The sequence below is a fragment of the Gavialis gangeticus genome, unplaced genomic scaffold, assembly GCF_001723915.1.
Source record: "Gavialis gangeticus isolate Ggan-Ray unplaced genomic scaffold, GavGan_comp1, whole genome shotgun sequence".
In the NCBI taxonomy this organism is placed as follows: Eukaryota; Metazoa; Chordata; order Crocodylia; family Gavialidae; genus Gavialis; species Gavialis gangeticus.
This window is the reverse complement of record NW_017729014.1, coordinates 11795119-11817834: the sequence shown is the minus strand read 5'-3', so window position 1 is coordinate 11817834 and position 22716 is coordinate 11795119. Positions and strand designations below refer to the sequence as shown.

Here is a 22716-nt window from a genome sequence, read left to right as displayed (position 1 = left end):
CCCCCCGCCCCCCCCCCCCCCCCCCCCCCCCCGGATACTTGGGTTCCCTCTCATCCACTGGGCTGGGGCCCCCAGATGCTCGGGTTCCTTCTCCCCAGCAGGGCTAGGGCCTCCATATGCCTGGGTTCCCATGGGAAATGGTGGGTTTCCCCTTGCAGGCAAGCAGCATCCTAGCCTGTAAGGAGTTCTGCTTTGAGCTGCTGGGAGTGAGACCCGGGGGCTCTGTGTGCATGTGTGTGGCTGCATGCATGCGCATGGCCAGGAAAACAGCTGGGGAGTGGGATGGAGCCATAGGCAGCTCATCCAGGGAGCGGTGGGCAAGGGGTGACTCCCCGCTACTGCAAGCACCCCCTAGGGGAGGCATGTGCCCCTCCTCCATAATTGTGCATGGGGCAGATGTGGGCTGCTTGTTGTAGGCTTCGGGGCTCTCCACCCTGCTTCCTTTCCCTTGGGAGCCCCGCGCCAGCCACACTCCACCTGCCCACCTGGTAGCAGTGGGGGTGGTAAGTTGTGCTCCCCGCTGCTGGGTGGGCAGGGGATATGCAACTGGTGTGGGGTTTCCAAGGCAAAAGCAGCGGTGCGGAGAGCCACAAACCCACAGTGGGCAGCCCACATCTGCCCTTGCCTTGCTCAACTCTGCCCTGCTTAAAAGCATCCCTGTGCTTAAAAATGGTGGTGGCAGTGCTTGAACTAAAGCTCACTTGTTGAGCTTTAGTTCAAGCACCCCTGCTGCCATTTTTAAGTGCTGGGATGCTGATATGTGTGACACCGGAGGCTGCTGGAGCATGCTTAAAAAAAAGGTTTATTTATGTCAGTACATTTTAAAGTACTGACATAAATTAACCTTTTTTTGGCATGCTCCAGCAGCCTCTGACATCACATGTAACCAAATCTGTTATCGGATCGGTATTGGCGGAGATGGCTGGGTAATAATCGTCTGTCAGTATCGGACAAGAAAATCTTTATCGGTGCACCGCTGTAGGAGTTGGCAACCTATGGCACCTGCAGTGCAGTGGTAGCTAGGTTGTAGTGTCTGTTGCTCTGACTTGAACTGGATCAATCTAGCCCACAACCTTAAAAGGTTGCTGACCATTGACTTGGGGAACTGGGAGAGAGACAGAGACCCAACCTGGCTGAGGAGAAAGTTTTGGGTTTTTTGGGTTTTTTTGCGGACATGACTCTTTAAGAGGGAAATTCCTTGAGAGAGAAACTCCGTTCCATTTCTATCCCCACCCACAAAGGCAACTAGATATTTGCATGTACAATACTTGGGATGCAAATTCTTTGCAGGAGTGTCTGTCTGCAGGTTTATCTGTACAGAAGCAGACAAGTGTTACTACATAACTCAGAAAACCTGTTCCAGAATTTAAATGTCACAGGAATTTCTTGTCATTAGCATTACTTTTGCTGATTAAGTCTTTCATTTTCTATAGCTAGAATTTAATATTTTTCTCCTTTAGTAGTAGTATGCACATAGTTAGTTTGCTTTGGGACTAATTGTTGAAAGATGGGCAATTGCTCAAAGCTTTATATCATCCCCATTATGGATTACTTTGCTCTTTTACTGGTTACCTTCAAGCGTTTGTAGTTTGGGGATTATAAATTTGGAGGGGTTTTCCTTTAGCCCACGTTAGTGTTGTAATTGACCTGAGTATATGGATTTGCAGACCTTTGTTTTCTGAGGAGGCTGGAAAATGGAGGATGCAAAAGAGTAGAGGGGGAAGAGACACCTTCCCTTTCTAGCACTAGTGTAAATCAGTGCTGACATGTAAATCGCACCGTGGAGTAAGTTTACTACAGCACAAGATCCAGGGTTAATTACTCCATAGTAGTGCTGTCTGGAGAGCTTCAATATTACTCAGTTGCCTGGGCTTCGGGGAGTTGGAGGGGGCGGGGGGGGAGCTAAAGCACCTTGCTAGCACTTGCATAGTGGAATCCCTATGCACTTTATAGACTCGAATCTAACTTAGTCCATCTGCTTTGTGATACAGGTAGGCAGTGGTTGGAATGCTTTTCCATATAGGGAAGAAGAGGTACAAAGGGACCTTTTGGAGTTGATAATATTCATAACGTTACAAAGAATCCTTAACGGCTGTATTCAATCAATGGTCCAAAAAACTAGGTGGATCCCACTAAATAATTGTGATCACTTACCATTCCTGTAATACTAATTTTGGTGGTGTCTTTTCTTTAGGAGTAGCCCACCGAAGCCAGAGCAGCGAAGGAGTGAGTTCACTTAGCAGTTCTCCATCCAATAGCCTTGAAACGCAATCCCAGTCTCTTTCCCGGTCCCAGAGCATGGATATTGATAGTGTCTCCTGTGAGAAAAGGTAAAGAATATTACTTCTATTAATAGGCAAGGATTGCACTTAGACTGAGCATCCAGACCGTCTGTATACAGAGGGAAATATGCTCTTATCTCCTATTTCCAGTCACGTTATTGTATGTCAAGCTTACAGTGTAGTGTCACTTCCTGTAGTATGCAATATAATGCTGTCTTCACTAGTTTTACTGGAGTCCTTTCTACTAAAGTGATGCAAGGCAGAAGGTCATCTTGGGTGCTATGAGTGACTAACATGCTGAGAAGTATGATTCAATAATTTTATTTCTTTAAAAACCATAGAAAAGGATGGATATACATTTTTCCTTGCCTGCTGAAGAAATACAGTGACACATTTCTTAAAGCAGTTGTAATGTGAGAGGCAGACCCAAAAGACCCATATAATGATTAGAGACTTCTAATTGTTACATTTATGGATTGGACTTTTCCTGTTTCAGCCCTCGTTCCTGCACTGCTTTCACTTAAGATGACATTCCTTCAGTCAGCCTCTTAAAAAGGACTGTCTGTGGGTTTCCAGAGGCTGATGGACTCTTCTCTTCTTTCCACTTACAGTATGTCTCAGGTGGATGTAGATTCAGGAATTGAAAATATGGAGGTCGATGAGAATGATCGCAGAGAGAAAAGGAGCCTGACTGATAAGGTTGGTTGGTTATACTGTCTTTTTGCTGGTCTCTTTCGGACCAGATGTGTGAGCTTTGTATGGTTATCTTGAGCTCTTGCTTTTCATAGAGTATCTACTCAGGTTAAACAGCCTAATGTTTAAATGTAGGGCATTTTTATCTTTGTTTTCCCTACAATGTGTGCTTCTGTTTCATACAGTGTTACATTTGTTTTACAAAGTCATTAGCTCAGATGTAATCCTGTGCTTCTCATTTGTATCAGTCAGGCAAGTACAGCCATACATAGACACTCACAATGCTGGTGTGCTCTCTTTAATTTTTCTATTTGCATGGCTTGGTTTCTGTTGCATCTCCAAAGGGTTATAACAGTATTGAAGAAATTTCCCTGGTAGGAATTGCCCTTCCTGCAGGTCTTGGAGGAAAGTGGCTAAGTGACAATATTCAGATGGGCAGAAAAAGTGATGTGAATTATTCCTGTTTCTGCTCAAGCAGATCAAAACTCCCCTCCCCAAATTCCCTGTTTAAAAAGTGTTTCAAATGTGGAACTCTTTCAGATATGGGGAGATGGTACATAGAAAACAGATAGTGTATGAAATAGGCTTCTGCACAAAACCTCTGGCTGTCCATCTGCTGAGTTTTGGAAATATCCTTCTGAAGTGTGTGTTGGAAGAGGAGTGAGGGGGTTGAATACTGTACCTCACCACAATGTAGTCTTCAGCTCCCAAACCTGGTTCTTTCAGAATGCGAATTAGGTCTAAGCAAATACTTGTTCTAGGAAATAACTGATTCTGTTTGGAAGCCTGTTCCATGTCCTTTGTCAAAATAATACAGATTTTTTTTATGTGCATCATCATCATTCTTCTTTCTTCAACAATAAATAAATACCAATCTATCCCATCACTTAGGCAAGAGATGGGACCTGAAAGAACAAAATAGATGGGGGGAAAAAGTAGATCCAAAGCCCTGCTTCAGTCTGCAGCCTGGTTTCTCCTTTTTGACTTTGTTCCATTCTAAATAGAGACTTGGGAAGTGGGATGTGGGTGTGAACGTAGGGAGGAGAGGGGTCCTCCTCACTACTGTGGTAGTGCTCACTCAGCCTTTGTTTATGCCTGCATTTTTGAGTAATAAGTTCAGTGGGTAAAAATGTGGCTTCTAGCCACATAGAATTAATTCTGTTGCAGAGTTGGTGGTTTTTGGGGGGCTTTTTGTGAGCGGTTGCTGGTTGCAGACCAGGCAATCAGACTGCCTGCATCATGCTGCTGTAGAATGGGTAGTTGGGAGCTGAGGGCAGTGTTGAATGAAGGGGAAGGCAGCAGAGAGTAGGAAGAAGTTTTGCAAACTTGACTCGTTTCCCTTGTTTTTCGGGTAATTTTGAATAGATAAGTTGGAGAGTCTATTTATAAGCAGGGAACTTCCAGCCCTGTCTTTTGTGTGGAAAACTGTGTTGATGTTATTTTGAAATTATTTTCATATTTTGATGTCAGTACTAAAGTCTTTTTGTGTACGTTCTTTTATGAAACACTAATATAAGTTTAATGTACTTCAGAGTGCACTGTCCTGTTCTGGATTACTTGATTGCTGTAGAAGAAGGATGAAAAAATGAGAAATGTTAGTTAATAGATAACTGCCTGCGTTTTGGGGCAGTGGGGAGACTGAGGAAATCTCTGCTGGATCTGGGGTTACCCTGTGAGCATTCATTTGTGTCTTTTTTTTATGTTTGTGCTGCTGCTTGCTTTCTACACCTGCCTTTCAAGTCTCCTGTTAGAGAGTAGCTTCTTCAGAAGTTATATTATCACGCTATCTTTAAAAAGTGCCTTTTGAATATCAGATATGTTCTCTCCCTAAAAAGCATGCCGTATCCTTGCAAGAAAATGGTCCCCAGGACCTGATAGACCTTTTCCCTGTCTTAACTTCTGTGGCTTGAAATGATATTGGCTTTTTTTGGTCATATTGTGATCTGGCCCTTGTATTTAGTGTCATATAGTGCTAACGTGCATTGGAAATTAACCTATAGAAAAGTGAGAATTAGGGGTGCACCAGTTATATCGGTTGATTATCGGATCAGCACTAATAAAAAGAGAAATGATGTTATTGGCTGTCGTCTTTTTTTGGTCATTGTAGCCGATTATTACAGCCGCGTGCCTGGAGCACCCTGGTGAGCATACCCCAGTCCCTATGCCCCACTGCCACCCCAAGTCCATGGCAAACTACAGATCCCAGCAAGCAGTGGGAAGTGGAGTGGGGGCTGGGAAGTGGTCACAAGGTGCTGCACTTGGGAACAAAGGGACTGTTACTGGCTCCTGCTGCTACTGCTGCTGCCATGGTGATGCTGCACATGCAGCAGGGGGGTCCTGAGCACCAGGGCTGCTGCGCAGATGTTGGGCTGCGCACAGGTGGGATAAGACATCATGCGAGGGATATTCTGCTAAGCCAGGCACCAGGTGCCTTTGCAAAAGTGCCTTCTTCCTGGTGGCTGGAGGAGCTTGGCTGCATGGGGCCTGCTGTCACTGAGGCAGTGGTTTGCTCTGGGGCTCCAAATGTGCCTGGCCCTGCTGTCTGTATGAGGGTCCACCCCACCCACCCGGGCTGGCAGCATAGGCTGTGCAGAGAGCGTGGCTGCAGGCAGGAACCATAGGTGAGGGGCAACGTGCATAGGAATAAGGCTGTCACTACCTTTCTCATCAAGGGCTGGAGTAGGGAGGAGGTGTGTGTGTGAGATAAATGCAAAACAAACAAAAAAGGTTTATGTCAGTAGTTTAAAATGTCTTGAACTATCACTAAATATCAGTTATTGGATCTGCAACGGCTGATATGGCTGGCTACTCATCCGCTATTGGTGTCAGCCAAGAAAATCTTTATCGGTGTACCCCTAGTGAAAATAGGGGCAGAAGGGTACAAGTTATTCCAGAACCAAGTGGTTTAGATGAATTACGGTGTTTTAGGTTGCTAGCTGCATCAAAACATCCTTGTTTTCCGACAGGGAAAGAGAACAGAAGGGACAGGACTGGGAGGAAAGGTGTGGGGGGGTCGCCCTCTATGTCAAAGAGCAACTCACTTCATCAGGAATTAGCTTTGGGGCAGAGGAAGGTCAGGCAGAGGCAGTGTGGGTCAAACTTCAAGGGGGGCAAAGCGAAAGGGATCTTACAGTGGGTGTCTACTATAGACCACCCTGCCAAGAGGTTGAGTTGGACCAGAAGTTCTCAGTACAGCTTATGGAGGCAGTTAGGTCTAGGGACATCATTGTCATGGGTGACCTAAACTACCCAGACATCTGCTGGGAGGAACAGTCAGCCAGGTCTGACCATTTGCATAGGTTCCTAGCTGAAATACAGGACCTCCCCCTTATCCAGGAGGTACACAGCCCCACTAGGGGAGGTGCCTTGCTGGACCTGGTCTTGGCCACTGGGGATGACCTGGTGAGGGGACTGCAGGTCCTTGACCACCTGGGTGACAGTGATCATCGCCTGCTGGGATTCACCATCCAGCGTAGGGTGTTGAGGGATTTTATACCAAGACTAAAGCCCCTGACTTCAGAAGGGCCAACTTCAACGAACTTAGGAGATTAGTGGGGGAGGCAGTGGGGGGCCCAAAAGGTAGAGGATATGGGAGTCTATGAGGGATGGTTGTACCTTAAGGGTACAGTCCTCCAGGCTCAGAGTGTGACAGTCCCCGAGAGAAAGAAGGGGGGTAAGAGTGCTCTGAAACCCCCATGGCTCAGCAAAGGCATTCGAGAATGCCTGAGGGCCAAAAGGGAGGCGTACACCCAGTGGAAGGGACGGGCTATCATCAAGGAGGAATACTCCTCCTTGGCCTGTGAGTGTAGGAGGGCTATTAGGAAAGCTAAGGCGGGGGTGGAGCTCAGGCTAGCGACCAGGATTAAGGACAACAAAAAGTCGTGCTTCAAATACATTGGGAGTAAGAAGAGGGCACTGGGTAATGTAGGGCCCCTGCTAGACTCAAATTGTAATCTTGTGGCTACGCCAGACGAGAGAGCCAAAATTTTTAGCAAGTTCTTTGTCTCTGTTTTCTGAGCAGGGACCAGGACAGCTCTCCCACCACAAGTAGGGGCAATCTTGGGAATAGCACTGCCAGGCCTCAGGTCTGCACAGATGTAGTTAGGGATCTTCTGGAAGGGCTGGATGTTTTCAAATCTGTGGGCCCCGATGCCCTCCACCCTCAGGTGTTGAGAGAGCTGGCGGGGGTCGTTGCTGTGCCCTTGGCCCGGCTGTACAAGCAATCGTGGTCCGCGGGCCAGGTGCCCGGAGATTGGAAACTAGCTAATGTGGTCCTCATTTATAAGAAAGGGAGGAAGGAGGACCAAAGAAACTATAGGCCCATAAGCCTCACATCAGTCTTGGGGAAAATCCTTGACAAAATTATCAAGGATCACATCTGTGAGAGGCCAGCAGGGGAGATCATGCCCAGGGGAAATCAACATGGGTTCTTCAAAGGCAGGTCCTGCCAGACCAACCTGATTGTCTTTTATGACCAGGTAACTAAATCCCTGGATGATGGTGTTGCCGTGGACATAGTCTTTCTGAACTTTAAGAAGGCCTTTGACACTCTCTCACCCCGTTCTCATTAATAAATTGAGCGTCTGTGGCATTGATGCCTACACAGCTAGATAGGTCAAAAATTGGCTGATGGGGCACACCCAGAGAGTGGTGGTGGACAGGTCGTACTCGACCTGGCAGGATGTGAATAGTGGGATCCCCCAGGGCTCGGTACTGTTCAACATCTTCATCAGCGACTTGGACAAGGGGGTGGAAAACACGTTGTCCAAGTTTGCCGATGACACCAAGATGTGGGGAGAGATAGGCACGCTCGAAGGGAGAGGGAGGCTGCCATTAGATTTAGACAGACTACAGAAGTGGAAGGATGGTAACAGGATGGCGTTCAGTGTAGATAAATGCAGGGTGCTGCACCTGGGGAGAAGGAATCCACAGCATACATACAAGCTAGGGAGCTCCCCCCTTGTGAGCACAGAGGCAGAAAGGGATCTTAGAGTCATTACTGACTCCAAGATGAACTTGAGCTGCCAATGCCAGACCACAGCCAGCAAAGCCAACCTCACCTTGTCGTGCATCCAAAGATGCATCTCAAGAGAAGAGGCTGAGGGACCTGAATCTGTTCAGCCTCAGCAAGCGGAGGCTGAGGGGAGGTTTGGTGGCTGCCTACAAACTTGTTAGGGGAGATTAGCAGCACATAGGAAGGGCCCTATTCCCCTTAGCAGCACCTGGGGTGACGAGGAACAATGGCCAGAAGCTGCTGGAGAACAGGTTCAGGTTAGAGATTAGGAGGCACTATTTCACTGTTAGGGTGGCTATGATCTGGAACCAACTTCCTAGGGAAGTGGTCCTCGCTCCTACCTTGGGTAAATTCAAAAAGAGGTTGGACAAACCCCTGTCTGGGGTTGTGTGATCCCAGCATGTACTCCTACCAGCGGCGGGAGGTCAGACTAGATGATCTGTTCAGGTCCCTTTTGACTACTATGAAACTATGAAACAGGGAAAAAATAACAACTGTATTAGGCAGTCACTTAAAAGGTGCCCAGTTGCATGTCCATCCCAGTAAAGGACAAGTGGGAACTGGGGTGCTTCACACTCTTGGACTCAAAGTATAGAGTTATCTACAGGGAAATGAAAGGAAGAGAAAGAAAATATTACTGAATTTTACACAGCAGATGTTTTCACTGTTCTTCACTGACTTTCTTCTTTTTAATTAGTCTTAGCCTTATGAGGTGTGATTCGGAGGGCAAAGGGAAATGATTTTGTGCATGTGTGTTCTGGAAATGCTTTTAAATAGTCTACCCATGGTGGAGATGAAGATGATCTTAATCTTCCATTGATACCCTAATTTCTGGTTTCTAAACCTTTCCATTCATCCTTGTGTTAGGAATTATATATGGTGATGACAGCTTTAGGGGAGCAACTCCAGAGGGGCTTGTTTTGCCTTGGCCTTTAACATAGTTAGCTTGATGCCATTTAATGAAGGGAGAGGGGACTGAGACAGATGCTTGAGAACTTTTTCCTGTCTGTTCCACTTTATACAGAGAGGTAGTGTCATGAAGCTGTCTGGAAAAAACATGATGAAATAAATAGCAGTTTTCAGTAGGCACTTTTCCCAGCATTAGGACTAGAAGTTTACACTTAGGATCCATTTTCTCAGTTATGTATTACTTTTGTTTTTTCTGTTCTCTGGCACACTGAGCTCTCATCCAGTGATTGGAGGTGTTCAGATTGTTTTGGGGTATCAGTGTGTGAAAAATGTGATTTCACTTACAGCAGAGCATCTGCTTAGGCATCCCTGTGAGTTCATGCCTCATTGTAGTAGTCAGGGAATATTGCATTCCCACACCTCCGTAATTCTTCAGCCATTCTCTTCTGTTGCCATTTGTGGCTGGCTCCCCTTCCCTGGCAGCAATCTGTAGCAAGGGAAGCAGAGGAACATCGTTCTTTCCCACTTTGCGCGCACACCTTTTGTGCCCCCGCCATCGGGTGTGCACCCTAGAGTTTGGGAAATGCTTCCTGAAAGTTTAAATTCTATGAAAGATGCTGCCATTTGTTTCTGAGCCCTATTTCACACCTGCTTAAATGGATGCAAATGTGTTCATCAGCTTCAGAGTGGGTTGGATTGGGCCATGAATATGCATTTTTCTGTATTTAATGTTCTAAACTAAATGTGCTTCTAACTGCTGTGTAGACACAATTATTCTGGCTGGTCTGTTTTAGGAGGTATAGATTGTGGGAGGGAAAAGAGGAATTCTTTTAGGGGCATTAAATCCTTGTTATCCTTTTTGGGATTTTTTTAAGAAGAAATTTACGGCAAGGAAGTCCCTTCTGCTGTATGCAGACGTGAAGTAAATTTAAAATCCCTGTAGAACTCCTTATAAGGAGTAGACATTTAATTGATAACCAGGTTTAAAAATTCTTTTCTAGGTATGCAGTTTTCTCAGAAGGTGCTTAGCACCAGATTGGTGTGTGCATTCATTTTATTTGACGTCTTAGTACAGTTCTTTTTTTAAAATAAATTTTGACAATTGTATTTCTCCTGTTAATAACCACCTAGAATCTGTTACCAGGGCATTTCTGCAGTTTTCAAACATGCAAGCAATCTTGCAGAGTGTTTCCCATAAAGAACTGCTAGATAAGGATTGGGTTTTTGTTTCTAATGGCTACCAAAGCCCATTTAAGCTGTGGTGTGGTGCTCATGAGACTGAGACGTATAACCCAAATATTAATGCAAAAACATCCCTCTTCTCTCAACAAGGAGCCTCCATCAGGATCTGAGGTATCGGAGGAGCAGGCCTTACAACTGGTCTCTAAGATTTTTAGAGTCTCCTGGAAGGATCGAGACAGAGATGTAATTTTCCTTACTTCGCTCTCTGTGCAATTTAAGCAGAACCCAAAAGAAGGTAGGAGCATCAGCTGCTTGTGCTGGTTAGGACATGAGAGAAAGTTGTTTAATTGTAAAGATGTGTGGTTGGCTTGTTGCCTAGCTGCTTCAGCTCTAGCCTTTTATTCATCCACAGTAATAATGGTGGTGCTGAGGTGTTGCCAAAGCTGTCTAGCTTCAGCCTTTGCCGTAGTTTGCTGTACTTTTTTATATAATGAAGACGACATATCATTTTGGGGTATGATGAAGGAACATGGTCTGTTGCAATTGGGAACAAGAGTACCAAACTTGTGGAAACAGAAGAAAACTTAGTGGTTAGGTGACATGTGAAATACCTTGTGTGTAAAGGTGAAGAATGCTCTTCTAACTCTCTTGCTATCCTTTTCACAGTGTACTCAGATTTTAAGGACTTGATTGGTCAGATTTTAATGGAAGTTCTGATGATGTCCACTCAGTCAAGAGATGAAAACCCGTTTGCCAGCCTGACGGCTACATCACAGCCAATTGCAGCAGCTGCCCGGTCACCTGATAGAAACCTGATTCTAAACACTGGCTCCAACCCAGGAACTAGCCCTATGTTCTGTAGTGTGGGTTCCTTTGGTTCTGGTTCCTTATCCAGGTAACTTTGGTTGCACTTGAATATTGATTTATATGGGGATGGGGAAGTTTAGAAATGCCCTAGCAACCTTTAAATGAAAAACGCTTCATTCTGCTGCACCAACATGTTCTTTCCCTGCCCTTTTGGATTATGCTGCCACAGTTTTATATTTTTATATATATACACACACACACTGTGTAATTTAGGGCCCATCCTCAGCAGGTGGAAATTGAGAAAATTGAAATCATATGACCAGTGTCCCCAGCATCAGCCCATTGAGGAATTGGCCTATAACTTCTAAATTTCTATAATTCCAGCAGTGAAATCGATATTACTTAGCCTTAATAACCAGAGGTGACTATTAGTAGGTAAAAGCACAAAAGATGCTGTTATGGATACATATAATTTAACCAAGCAGTTAGCAGCAGGATTTTTACTATTGCTCATTTACGTCTTTCTCTCCTTCTGTGCATCCTAAATTGCTTCTTTTTTTCCCCCCTCTTTCTTCCTTAACTGATTTAGTCTCTATGGGACTAGTCCAGCTTCTAATATCAATTTCTCAAGCCATGTGCCAATGTCTGGTTCATCTCCTACCCTACCAGCCAGTTCAGTTGCCACTACATCTGTACCTTCCATTTCTGTCAGCCCTCACGTCACAGCAGTAAGTCCTTCTGGAGTCCAGCCCTCATCTCCGAGGTACCGCCCATACACTGTTGCCCATTCTACGGGCACATCAGCTTCTCCCATCCCACGCTCCTTGAGTATCTCCATCCCATCTAGCTCACCAAGTCCTCCAGCCATAGCTACCAGCCCTCAAGCCATACCAGTCAGCTCATCCAGACAGAGGCCTGCAACTATGGGCCCACCTGTGTTTCCTCCTTCGCCAAGTACCATGAGCAGGCGTTCTTTACTAAACAGGACTTCTCCTAGGTATTTCACAAGCACAAGTGTGTTACGTGTGCAGTGCAGGGTGTGGCATAATTTGGAAGAAGTTGTGTTTGTACTGAGCTTACATCTTACCTTACTAACTAGTAGTTGATGTTTATGTTTGTTTTTGAGCTAACATGTTGACTTGCTAACAAGTCCTGGCTGCCAATCGGCTAAACCTGTTTCTGCCAGCATTCAATACGGAACTTAATTGATTGAAAGGCAGCAATGTTGTTGTACATTTTCCACTTCCTTTTACCTCCCACTTCAGGCTAATGATCGTCCTTCAATTTAAATTGCAGTTCAGTCACTCAGGCTGAATAGTTTATCAAACCCGTATCTGCTTTGAAGCCAATTTTCTCTGTGGATCTTCAATCAGTTTGTCCAAGGCTTGTGCTAGCTGGGCTGTGTCAGAGTCAACTCTGGTGTATGGATTTAAATGACCGATTGTCCTGCCTTTGTCAGCCAGGCCAGGCACTCCTGGACTGTCTTTGCTAGCTGCTTCCAGGGTCCTTCCCACCTCGGTGGGAGGGAGAAACCAATGAGCTGACTTGTTGCTGCTGTCATGTTAAAACTGAGTAGCTCAGAGGTTTATTATTCCTTATTTTTCAGTGAGATCCAAGGACTCCTGTTTATGCTCTAACTTGTACAGAGTCTGTAGACACTTGGCTAGCTTAAGTTATGAGTGAATATTTAATCGTTTGTGATGTGAATAACTTGTGGCCAGCCATGTCATGGAGCATGTGAGCACAGTCTTGGTTTTTCTAACATTGTGGATTGTGCTAACCGTTGTTTGCCCATTTAAGAAGAAAGTTTTGGACAGCGAACTTAGCAGGAGGCTTTGTGGCATTTTTATTTTGTGTTTTTGTTGTTGTTATGTTTTCCTCTTTAAAAATCTCTCTGTTCTCTGATGGCCTTTTTGCTTTTGTTGCGGTAGTATGTACGACAACCCTTTCTCACTCCTCTTCCTTGGCGTTTCTGATGTATCTGAGGACAGTAGTGATGAAGAAAATGAAGATGATGATTTTTCTTGTGTCCAGTTTGGGTCCAGGTATTGGAGGAATGGACTAGAATGTAAACTGCATGTCTGGGTGCTTCAGAACTAACAGTCTGGGAAGTCGTAAGCATTCTTCAGGAAACTTTGGAAATAAGGAAAGGGAGGAGATGACCTAGACAGTTCTTAATGGAAGATGGAGTATAAATATGAGTAACGATGAGTCTTAGTTAGCCAGCTCTTTTTGAAAAGGTGACTCGGAATAAAAGAAATATTAGTCATGTTGCCCTTCAGTTTTAATGACCACATGGTCTGAAAGTGGAACTCGTTACTGAATGTGTGGTTACAAGCAGTTTTGTTCCTCAGGGATTATACCTTTCAGAATTCCTACTGAACTCTAGAAAATGAGGGTAGAGGGTGTCTGAGAGAATGGACCTATTTTCCAGCCATAATTTCAGCTGATACAAAGTAGTGTAGTTTCATTGAAGTGAATGGATCTATGGCAAATTATACCAGTGGGGGATGGATACGCCTCCTATTCCCTGAGCAAGTGGACCTGGAAGTCAAGTGCACAAATGGCAATTAGCAGCCCTGGAGAGGATGGGCAGTACAAACAAATGTATATGGGACATTCTAGGACAGAGAAAATAGCTTATGCTGAATCAGAAACTTGGGCATCCTGCCACAAAGTCCCTTTGGTTTGCATGGCATGAAAATACACCAGTAAAAAATAAGAATGGATTTTGAGTAGCTGTGTTTAGTGGCTAACCCATTAGCCATGCCATAGAACTGGCTTTGTGTTGGGTTGGCCAGACAAGATGACCATGAGGGACAGAACCTTCTGGTTCCGTACACGTGGTTTGAAGATCTGTACGTGGCTGAAAGCTTATCGCAATCGCCCAGCGTGTTTGCCTCAATGTAGCTTCCAAAATGAAAAATAAGCAATTACCGTGCATAAACGTTGGCCATTCCTAAGTCGTCATCTTCCTCGTCTGGCCACTGTTCCATTCTTCCTGTGTCCTGCCTAAAATATAAGTTCTTTAGGCATTTGAACCCTCAGTAAATGTGTTTGGCCCTTTTCTTTTATCTTATGTCTATCCAAGCAGAGTAAAAGGGGAATGGAAAAACATGCGCTTTGGAGGAGGAAAACCATTTGGAAAGCAGTAGCTCTATAATCTGGCTAGCATATTGAAGGCTTGTTACAGATACTTTGTCACTTGGTTGATAATAACTAGCCTTCGATATAGCTGTAGGTGATGACCCTTACTCGCAGTCAACAATCTAGTTGTGGTGATCCTTTCACTGTTTGTGCTTATTAGTAGACCTGTTCCAATCTAATTTTAAAATGATGAGATCAAATTCTAAAAAGGCTGATTTTTTTTTTTTTTTTTTAATCCAATTAAAGAAATCTAACTCCTTTTTGAAATTTCTTCCTATAGGAAGTGAGTTAGGATTTACAAATCTATAGAAGCCACAGAATAATTAGAACATTTCCTGTTGGGGATTACCCAGTCCTGCACTGGGTTTAGAGAATATAGTAGAAGGACCTAATAGGTTTCTCTCTGGCTCTTATGGCCTTTGTTTTACATATTAATGTTGGAATATAACAACTTTGTTAAAGTTATACGCTGTCAATTTGAGATGCTTCCAACAACTATTTAGAGAAACAAGCTTATTAAACTTCCATCTTCCAGTTCACACTGAATGATTTCACGAGAAGTACTTGCAGCTATAAGCTTGCATTTTGCGTTCAGGGAATTGCGGATTACGTTTGTAACCTTTTGGCTTCATTTCAAACTTAATTCCTGTTCTGTTGAAAATTTTAAGTCAAGAATTAGATGCTGTGATTCATGCACTATAAGAACTGGTGGGATTGCCACGTTTCAGGTGCCTTTGCTCATGCATTATTTCTTGATCTCTTACCAACTGCCTTAGAATGTCATTATGATCATGATGATTTTGTATTTACACCACAAATTGCATTTTGAAAGTTACCATAGTACTTTGTTTATATAATAAACATTGACAGCTGTGCTCAGGGGTAATTTCAACCACTGCTGAAATGAAGTCTCTTTTAGAGTAACTGCCTTTGGGAAGACTAACCTTTAATAAAGTGAGAAAAACTTGTACAAGTAAAAGGGGTGACCTTTGGGGTGGAGATGAATAATCCAAAGGACAGGAAAGAGCATATGCAAGAAAAAAATATGGATGTATTATTTTATTCTGTGCTGAAATACTGCACAGTACCACCTCAGGCAAAATTGGTGCATGGTTGATTGCCTTAAGTTGGCAAACAAGAAGTATTAATTAAAATGATCTTTAAATTTGCGTTTGAATGTCTTGATTATTTTTCTATAGAGTGCACTTAAGTGGTATACCCTTTTTACTAAAGAGAAGGGAAAAGATATCAAAACATGGATTGCACTTAGAACCATCTGATTTATTAAACAGAAGAAGCTTACAGTGAGTTGCTATAGGAGAAGTAAGGGGAAGTATAAAGGGAACGTAGCTTTAAAAAACCCCAAACAACCAACATTCCCCCCCCACCCCTGCAAAATAAAACCCCACTACAAGTGATGGGAATTGCAGTCCTGCCAGACAGTGTGAAAGAATAAATACAGTTCTCATGCTTCCAGCTGAACGTGGTGTCTAAAGGAGGAAATCTCATGGCTTCTACTGCTTGGTGCTACCAAGCATGTGTTTTCTCAGAAAATTCTCTATAACATATTGCTACAGCAGTAGGATTTGCTGAGCACTGCCAAGCTGAGTTCAGGGTACAGATGACCTCTAAAGAGGCATTTTGGAGTGTGCGCAGTCAAAGCTAAGACAGGAAAATTGTGCTGGCTCCTAGAAGGGTCAGCTTGGTAAACATAGTACCAGAAGTTTACTTGGGATGAAAACAGGAGATTGAAGATTTAAAAATGGAGATGGTGTGTGGGCCTTGAGGTTACAAAACCATTTCTAACAAGTACACACTGAAAGTGCAAATTTTTAATTTCAGCTAGCAACCACATTTTTCCAGCATGAAGATGCTGTCAGGAATGCTTCGTAGAGGAAAAGGGTTGGTTAGTGCTGACTGTGTGATAATAACTATGCTTTTTCTTATACGAATCATTGCTGGTGGTTCAAACATCGTAGGTAATTACATGATCTGATGCCAGCGTTCATTTATGGGGGGACTCTGCTTCATCTGTTGTATGCCAGTAAGACATAAATCCTTATACAACTTTTGGGTTATTTTTTCTTGTTCGTATGAGAAAAGAGCTTGTACATACACACCTGATTTGCACCTGTTAATTTGACAAGGAATTGAGTTATTGTTTTCAGACTTGAACTACTTACGAAAAACACAGATGGACTCTGGCACCTTCCTGAGGAAGAACAATCTAATCCAGCAGTTGGGCTGCTGCCCTGAGACCCCAGAAACCTTGTGTGCTTTGCCACAAGACTTCCTGTGTACTGTTGGGCCAGTCATGTAGGCCCAGATCCAGAATGGATTTTTGCACCGTTTAGTATAATGGATCTAGGTGCCCACATACCTTTGTGCACTTAGGCATTACTGTCTGTGCCCCACTTTCCCATCGCTAAAAATAGGGACGTTATTATCCCATCTCCCACAGATGCTGTAATAAGTATATTTAAAGAGGGTGAGCCACTAAACACAACAGAGATAGGAGTGAGACATGCCAGGACCGAAGATAGAATCCAGGTTTTCTTGACAGGAGCTGTATTGTTTAGTTAAAACAAACTATTATATTATTTTGACAGTATTGAGGTAAAAAAAAATAGAGATGGATTAATATGCAAGGATAGGCTGCTTGTTTAGACCCCCCTTCTATTTTCTGTGCTGCTGTATCCCTTTTCCTGGAGACACTTTTCTGTTTTTGTTCTCCAGGCCACTTCTTTCCAGGTTGGTTCTACCTCGCTACACGTTTTCCAGCTTACTGATCCTGGTGTCCTCCACAGAATTGGATGCTATATAAGAAGATGGGAAGCAATTATGTAGAGAGTTTCTGTGCCTTTTTCATTAATATTGGTTCTAGAAGCCATGGAAGAGTGCTGGAGTGGGGTAGAACTAGCTTGAAGCATCACTTTCCGAGATCGATGCATGCTTCAGCATCATGACAAAGCACTTCTTTGGTCTCCCTTGTGTGAATCACTTTTGATAAAGCCCCATTATCTTTGCACGCCTTTTACCATCTCCCAAGTATCTGATCCATTTAATATAAGATTATTGATTCCTGGTTGCCTTTGTGGAATTGCTTTTGGCTGCTTGTTACACAAGAAAATAGAAGAGATTCATGCACAGTTACCTAGTATGTGTGTTAAAATGCAGCCCAAAATCAAGATTCGAATGGTACTTTACTGACCCCTGCACAGATCTATAAATTAATGTAAAGATTGACACTGTCATCATGCTTGCATGAGTTTGATATGTTGGTCTGGGGTTTTGCCATAGGGAAGTTGTCTGTCAGAGTTGGGGGCAAGTACTTGCAAGAGCAAGGCTCTACATTTTGCTTTTTTTTTTGTCTTTTCTTAAAGTGTGGGAGGCTCTGGCAGCACAAGTGTTTCTGATTCCTGCAGTGACCATTTCACCATTGAAACTTGCAAGGAGACAGAGATGCTGAACTACCTCATTGAGTGTTTTGACAGAGTTGGAATAGAGGAGAGAAAAGCACCAAAGGTACTTTGAAAAGAGTAAAGCAATATTTGAGCATCAGTTTGATCTCAAACAGTTTTCTTCATTTAGCTGTATTCAGACGGGAAAGATGGTTCATAACAGAGGAAAACCTAGAAAGGTTTAATGAAACGTAGTCTTACAAGTAGATCACTGAGATTTAATCTCTGTTCCCTTAAGTCAGGGGTCAACAACCCCCGGCATGCATGCCGAATATGGCACGCGAGGCCATTTTCCTCAGCACGTGTTGGGGCCAGGGCCAGGCCGGGGAGGCAGCAGCCGTTTGCAGCCTCCTGGCTGCAGCCGGCCCTGGCTCTGCATAGCTGCTGCCAGTCAGGAGCCCAGGCTGGGAAGATGGAAGGCCTGCTGCAAGTAGCCCAGGCTTCATGGCTATCAGCAGCTACCCAGAACCTGGGCTGGCTGCAGCCAGGTGGCTACAAACAGCTGCTGCCCCCCAGCCCCAGATCCAGTCCTGGGCTCCAGGGAGGCAGCAGATACCAGCGATGCTCCCTGCTGTGCTCCCCTCGCTGCCGCTTCTGCAGAGCAGCGTGTGAAATCTGGCGTGGCAGGACACAGCAGGGGGCGCAGAAAGTTGCTCCGAGCTCCCCACTGCCCTGGCCGCACTGCCCCTGCATGCGGGGCAGTACTCCAGCACCTTCCAAGGTAGGCATTGCGGGGCTTTTTGGCAGTTCGGCCAAAAAACTTTGCCTACCCCTGCCTTAAGTCTTTCTTCCATGCTCAGAACCCCTCCTGTAGTAGTTTTACATCTGTGGCATGGACAGGGTTTTGGGAAATGATGCATGTCTTTCTTTGGTTTTCGTGACGATGATTGATTCCATACAGAAGCAGATCTTGGTGAGAGTAGGAACCTGGCAGAGATTTTTATCTTGCTATTAACCTGAACCCATTCCTTTGTTGACAGTGGTACAGAAAATATTTAATTTAGCTCTCTAAATATAGTTTGGAGAATTTTAATCAGGAAGGTTGCCTCCTCTTTGCTTAAGCTGCACAAATACACAAGTCCCCTGAATTTCCTGTGTCTTGTTTCTGAACCTTTTCAGTTGTCATTGAAATAATTTGGCTTTTCTAATACTTTTGTTAGATGTGTAGCCAGCCAGCGGTTAGTCAGTTACTGAGCAACATCCGATCTCAGTGCATTTCCCATGCTGCTTTGGTACTACATGGTTCCTTAACACAACCAAGGTGAGTATGGCTCATGTTGATTAAAAAGGATGCTAGTTCTCTGTTGGGTTTCTCTTTCCATGGAATTAGATAGAGGAACTTAAGATCAGCTGCAGAAGTGGCATGTATTTTCAGTCATGCAAATGGTATTTTCTACTGCAGTGACTAGGAGAATAACAACACCAGTGCACCGTAAGTGTCTTAATAGGGATTTTCACTCATCACTATAAAGGTTTATCAGTGGCAGTATAATGTGTGGTATAAACAAGCCCTAGGTATTTGGAGGGATGATATGAACAGTTAAACTATATTTGACTTGCCAAAATCCATGTAACTAGGATATTGACAAGCATATGAATTTAGAGCAAGCTAAAGGGTCAGGGCTTTATCATGTACTCTGAATGTGCCTACTCTTATACTGCAGGAAGTGAAAGCTAGATTGTGTAACTCTGACCCTCTTTCATTTAAAACTAATTCTTTGTTAATTTTCCTAAAAATAATGTCAATCATTCTTTTTTTTCTTTTTTTTACGTGAACAGCAAACGTATGTTTGAGTATAATAGTGGGGAAAACACACCATTTAGTTTCAAGCTCCCAGAGTGCGGTTACATACAGCGAGCATGTTAATTTGGAAAATATTGTGACTATAACCTTTCCATACGGCTGGAAAGACAAACAGGTGGAAATCAGAAGAACAAACCTAATGCTGTTTCTTCACCGGATGAGCCAAACAAAGGGTCTTTTCATTAGGGAGGGATTGGAGAGGAGAACCATTTAATTTACAGAAGCCACTGTTTCCGTCCAGCCTCATTAAACTGAAGTATGCTGTTAGTAGCAGTATCCGTTGCAGAAAATTCTTTGTTCAGATGACTTGAGAAACTTGGTTACCTGCTTCTAAAAGAAGTAGCTGTCTCCCTGCTGAGGCTTTCTTGTCTGATACATCATTAAATCTGGTGCCTCTTTATTTTTTCCTAAAAAATGTCCCTTTTTTGCATGGCTAAAGGTTATTGCAGCAGCAGTCTCTGCTGGTACCATACATGCTGTGTAGGAACCTCCCGTTTGGCTTCATCCAAGAATTGGTGAGAACAACCTACCAGGATGAAGAGGTGTTCAAACAGGTAAGGGGCTTGCCCAAGTCAAGTACGCTACTGTTTGCTTTCTGAGCTTTCCAGGGGAGCGCTTTCTGCAAATCGCATCCTGAGAGTGTAGTGCTGAGAACTGTTATTCCAGGGGCTGGTGCAAGTCTGCTGTCTAATTTAATATGGGGGATGGAAGGAATGACGGAGCTCTGAAGTTTTACTTAAGCAAGCAAATAATGTGAAATTCTTCTGTATATCAAAATGTAGTATAAAGCAAACTTCTTAACATACAGCACTCCTATGTAATGTAGAAGCACACTCCCAGATGGCTTTGGTGTATGGTAGCCTCGCGTAACAGGGACTGTCACATTTTCTGAGCATTCTTCCAAACTTACCCCTCCAGTCAGATCCGAAACTCAGCAGTCTTCCAAGATCACATGCTCAAAATGTTGTGGTTTTGTGTCCATCTGCAAAGGATAGAGCAAATTAATAATATAATACTTTGCATCTATAACATGTTTCACTCAGGGATCTATAAGCACTTTACAGATGGCAGCTCACTGAAGTGTCATTTTACAGATGAGGACACTGAGACAGAGAGAAATTAAATGACTTTGCTGAAGGTGCCAGGGTGAGGTCAGTGAAAGATTCAGGAGTTGGAACTGAGTTATCCTGTTTGCTAACGTGCTTTAATTATTAGGCCAATGTAATACAAAAGCAGGCCAATGTACTACTAGCTAATGTAATACAAAAGCAGGTTAGTCAGGTTATAATTGTCTTTAATTAGCACTCTTGAACATGGGTGACATGACTTATTTATAGAGAAATGGAATTCAAAACAGTGTGAACAGACTAATATCTTAAGAAGTCTAAAGAAATGCTAAATTTATTTTTACTCCTGATTAGTATGATAAAGAGCCATCAGTACTGGCTGGCAATGGCTTTTGTAAAGAAATGTTTAATCCACGGAGCTGAATGCTTTCTGCAGACTCTTCTGTTTTAATTATCGTATGTTTACACAAATGAGTGCAAAAGAAACTATTAATTCCTACCTGGGATTAAATATCAACATGTAGAGTAAACAGGTCACTTTAATTTACAGGTTACTTCTTCAATGGGCTCTTATTATCAGTGTTTGCTTTAACCAGGAGTATGTGTAAGGCACTTTTAGGGAATGGTTATAGAATACTTCTGAAGTCCAGCGTATCCTAAAGGTTAGAACCATTCCCCTAACTGGATTAGGGAACATATGTATTGTAGCCATCTTTCATATCAGTGTAATGGTATTTGTGTACTGTTGTTCAGGAGGCCCAGGACAGTTCTCTTTAGGTTTCCGTAGTCATTCCTGTGTTGCCCAGAATCAGTGTTTGATCTTATTGCATAAGAAATGATTCCCCGTGCGTCTGTGTGACGTAGTCTTTATAATTGGGTGTCATCATGTTTAGCTAATCATTTCCTCCCTTGGTACTTCCTCCTTTGCATCCCTTAATGATTGCTGTTGTTTTGTTAATGCTTGTCATAGCATTAACATTTACCGGGATAAACACCAAACCTACTGACTCACTGTGATGATGAAAAAATGTTGTCTCGTGAATAGGCGTACAGAGGTCTGAATGGTTCAGCTGTCAAGCTGTTGGAGGGAGGCCTAGAGCTCAGTAGTGCTGTCTTTTGTGTGTTTGTGTGTGTGCATGTGCGTCCACCTGTAGTTCACCACCTATGTGTTGAAAGACTTATGTAATGGTCCTGAGGAAAACTAAACAAGCAATCAAGCCGCTAGTCTCGTCAAGGGTGATGGCTTTATTACTGTTGCTGAGCTTTGGTGCGTTTCATTAGTTTTATGTCCCCATCCAGGTCAGCATGTTACTTTTGATGAAGTGAAGATCTAGGCAAGATGTCTTTCTCAACATGTTATGGGGTGAACTTCATTGCCTGAAGAACATAGGAATTAGACTTGAGCTCATTTCTAGCTTCAGGATTCTTTCTCTCCCTCACCCTACAATTAAACATGGAAATGCCTTTTAAAATTATGTAAATTAACAGAGCAAGCCTTAAGTTTTTTGGGTTTTTTTTTTTCCCATATATTAACATTTGAGAAGTGAGTGACGGTTTACACAGTGCAAAGCTGTGGTTTCATTTATTATTGTTTTCCATTGCTGAAGTGTGTAAGTAATATACTTCTGTTTTTACAGATTTTTATCCCCATCTTACAAGGCCTGGCTCTTGCTTCCAAAGAGTGCTCCCTTGATAGTGACAATTTTAAATACCCTCTTATGGTAAGAACCATTCCTTTCTAGCAGCTCTTGCTTTAGGATGCCTGGTACTTAATACAGTCTGTCTTCAAGCTAATGCCTTTCTTGGATTGTTTCAACTTCTTATTAAGCACTCACCTCATGTTGAAAATGTCAAGTGGTAGGACTATATAAACATATAAAGAAATAAAATAAAATAACCAGATAGAATATTTACTCCATGAGTGTGTGCTCCTTGTATATCCTCAAGACAAAGCTTCTAATTTTACTGGTGGAACCAAAGGCAGCACTGTTATCCAGTATGGCTCAAGACCATGAGCTGGGTTCTCTCGTCTCTCGTATACCACCGGATAAATTCAGACTGCAAGATACCATGGATAATGATTGAGCCACAAAAAAAACGTGGCCTCAAATCTTGGGTTGAGTTTGCAGTTCCAGCAATTAGCTTAACCACCTTGGGATTCTGCAGCTTAAAAAGACCTGATGGTGAGGTTGCTTAGCTACGTCTTAAAAAGAGACATTGTAAGGATCCTCTTCAACTTGAGATCCCTCCAGCGATCCTTCAAGCTACAAATCGATATTTACACTGATAACCCAGAGATAGCAGAGCTCCAAACTAGCTCTCTTCACAACCAACCCATGTCATTTGTAGG

At 43.4% G+C, this 22716-nt stretch overlaps 1 protein-coding gene across 2 annotated transcripts in view; it reads left to right on the top strand.

Annotated features, from left to right (window-relative positions):
• The window catches only part of UBE4B (ubiquitination factor E4B), an 84115-nt gene that overhangs the window by 30688 nt on the left and 30711 nt on the right, over positions 1 to 22716 (top strand). The window contains exons 3-12 of one of the 2 annotated variants that reach the window (XM_019511761.1): positions 2195 to 2330; positions 2894 to 2981; positions 10231 to 10375; positions 10747 to 10975; positions 11477 to 11884; positions 12819 to 12932; positions 17418 to 17559; positions 18656 to 18756; positions 19739 to 19853; positions 22004 to 22087. In XM_019511761.1, coding sequence (XP_019367306.1) covers positions 2195 to 2330; positions 2894 to 2981; positions 10231 to 10375; positions 10747 to 10975; positions 11477 to 11884; positions 12819 to 12932; positions 17418 to 17559; positions 18656 to 18756; positions 19739 to 19853; positions 22004 to 22087 — 1562 coding nt within the window. The remainder of the gene's footprint in view (positions 1 to 2194; positions 2331 to 2893; positions 2982 to 10230; positions 10376 to 10746; positions 10976 to 11476; positions 11885 to 12818; positions 12933 to 17417; positions 17560 to 18655; positions 18757 to 19738; positions 19854 to 22003; positions 22088 to 22716) is intronic. The other variant, XM_019511760.1, reaches the window with a different exon arrangement.